This window comes from Octodon degus, unplaced genomic scaffold (genome assembly GCF_000260255.1).
Source record: "Octodon degus isolate 3935 unplaced genomic scaffold, OctDeg1.0 scaffold00170, whole genome shotgun sequence".
NCBI classification, from domain to species: Eukaryota; Metazoa; Chordata; class Mammalia; order Rodentia; family Octodontidae; genus Octodon; species Octodon degus.
Window position 1 is genome coordinate 3,349,539 of NW_004524746.1, and position 1,213 is coordinate 3,350,751.

At 41.6% G+C, this 1,213-nt stretch overlaps 1 protein-coding gene across 1 annotated transcript in view; it reads right to left on the reverse strand.

The window, feature by feature from the left end:
* Aass (aminoadipate-semialdehyde synthase) overlaps positions 1-1,213 on the reverse strand; it is an 84,633-nt gene that overhangs the window by 15,713 nt on the left and 67,707 nt on the right. The window contains exon 19 of the mRNA XM_023703431.1: positions 255-422. Coding sequence (XP_023559199.1) covers positions 255-422 — 168 coding nt within the window. The remainder of the gene's footprint in view (positions 1-254; positions 423-1,213) is intronic.

Consider the following 1,213-nt stretch of genomic DNA (forward strand, 5'->3'; position numbering starts at 1 on the left):
AAAGTCCTGGTGAGGTCATGTGAACCCCAAACCTCATTACTCCTAAGGCTGACCAACTGCCTCCCTGCCATTTCTAAAGTGAACAAAGTGCCTTCTGCTATTTAGCGTTGCGTCTCCTAAAACAGACAAGATTTCTAAGTAAACTGTCTTCAACTTGTGTATCATCTTATATTTGTACTACTAAAGAAAATTAAGTACATACACCACTTACATTGAAATTGGCAACATGCTTAATCTAAAATGAAGCTGCTTACCTTGTATCTCAATGTCCCCCGCAACACAGTGTGAGCAGATGGAATGCCGTAAATCTCGGCATACCTGGTGCTGTCTCTGTTGGGATAGCCTTCCAGATTCAGTCCCGGGAAGTAATCCATGGAGGTGACGGCATCCAGAAAGGAGACTCCGCCTTCAACATTCACAATCTGGGGAATGTTGGAAAGGCACATTGCAGTTACAGACTTGCACTTCCCTGGGGACTTATTTATATCTATGACACCAAACAAACAAATAGAGGTTTAAAGAAATTAACAAAACCACCATTAGTAGCATCCCATGATCAAGGTGTTTCACTGTTATAATAATGCTAACTTTCTTCCAAGCTTTCAAATCTTAAAAATTATTCAGGTTTTTTTTAAAACAAAGGGTCTTGTTTCTATTTTTACTTCTGGATAAAATGGCACTGAATTATGGTCCACTAGTTTGCTTAAAAATTAATAAGCTAGGGGGCCTGGCCGTAGCTCAGTTCTTTAAGTGGCTGCTTCCACATAGCTGTCAGCCTCAGGTTGCTGTAGTTCGATCCCCACAACCATGAGCCAGGCAAACCACCCCTGAGGGCATTTGGAGCAAAAAAAAAATTAATAAGCTAAAAGCAATATATGCTTAGTTTCTATGAGCAAATAACTGAGAATATTCTCTTTCACTCTCACTCTTGCCTGCACTCTCTCTCTCTCTCTCTCTCTCTCTTTCTCTCTCTCTCTCTCTCTCTCTCTCACACACACACACACACACACATTCTCTCTCTCTCTCTCTTTCTCTAGCTTTCTTTCTCACTTTTTCTCTTCCTCTTTTTCTACTGGAGCTTGGATCCAGCCCCTCTGCACTGAGCTACGTCCCCAGCACTTATTATTTCTTTTTTATGAGAGAGGATCTTACTAATTTGCTACATTGCCCAGGCTGAGCTCAAATTTGCAGTCCTCCTGGCTCTGCCTTTGAC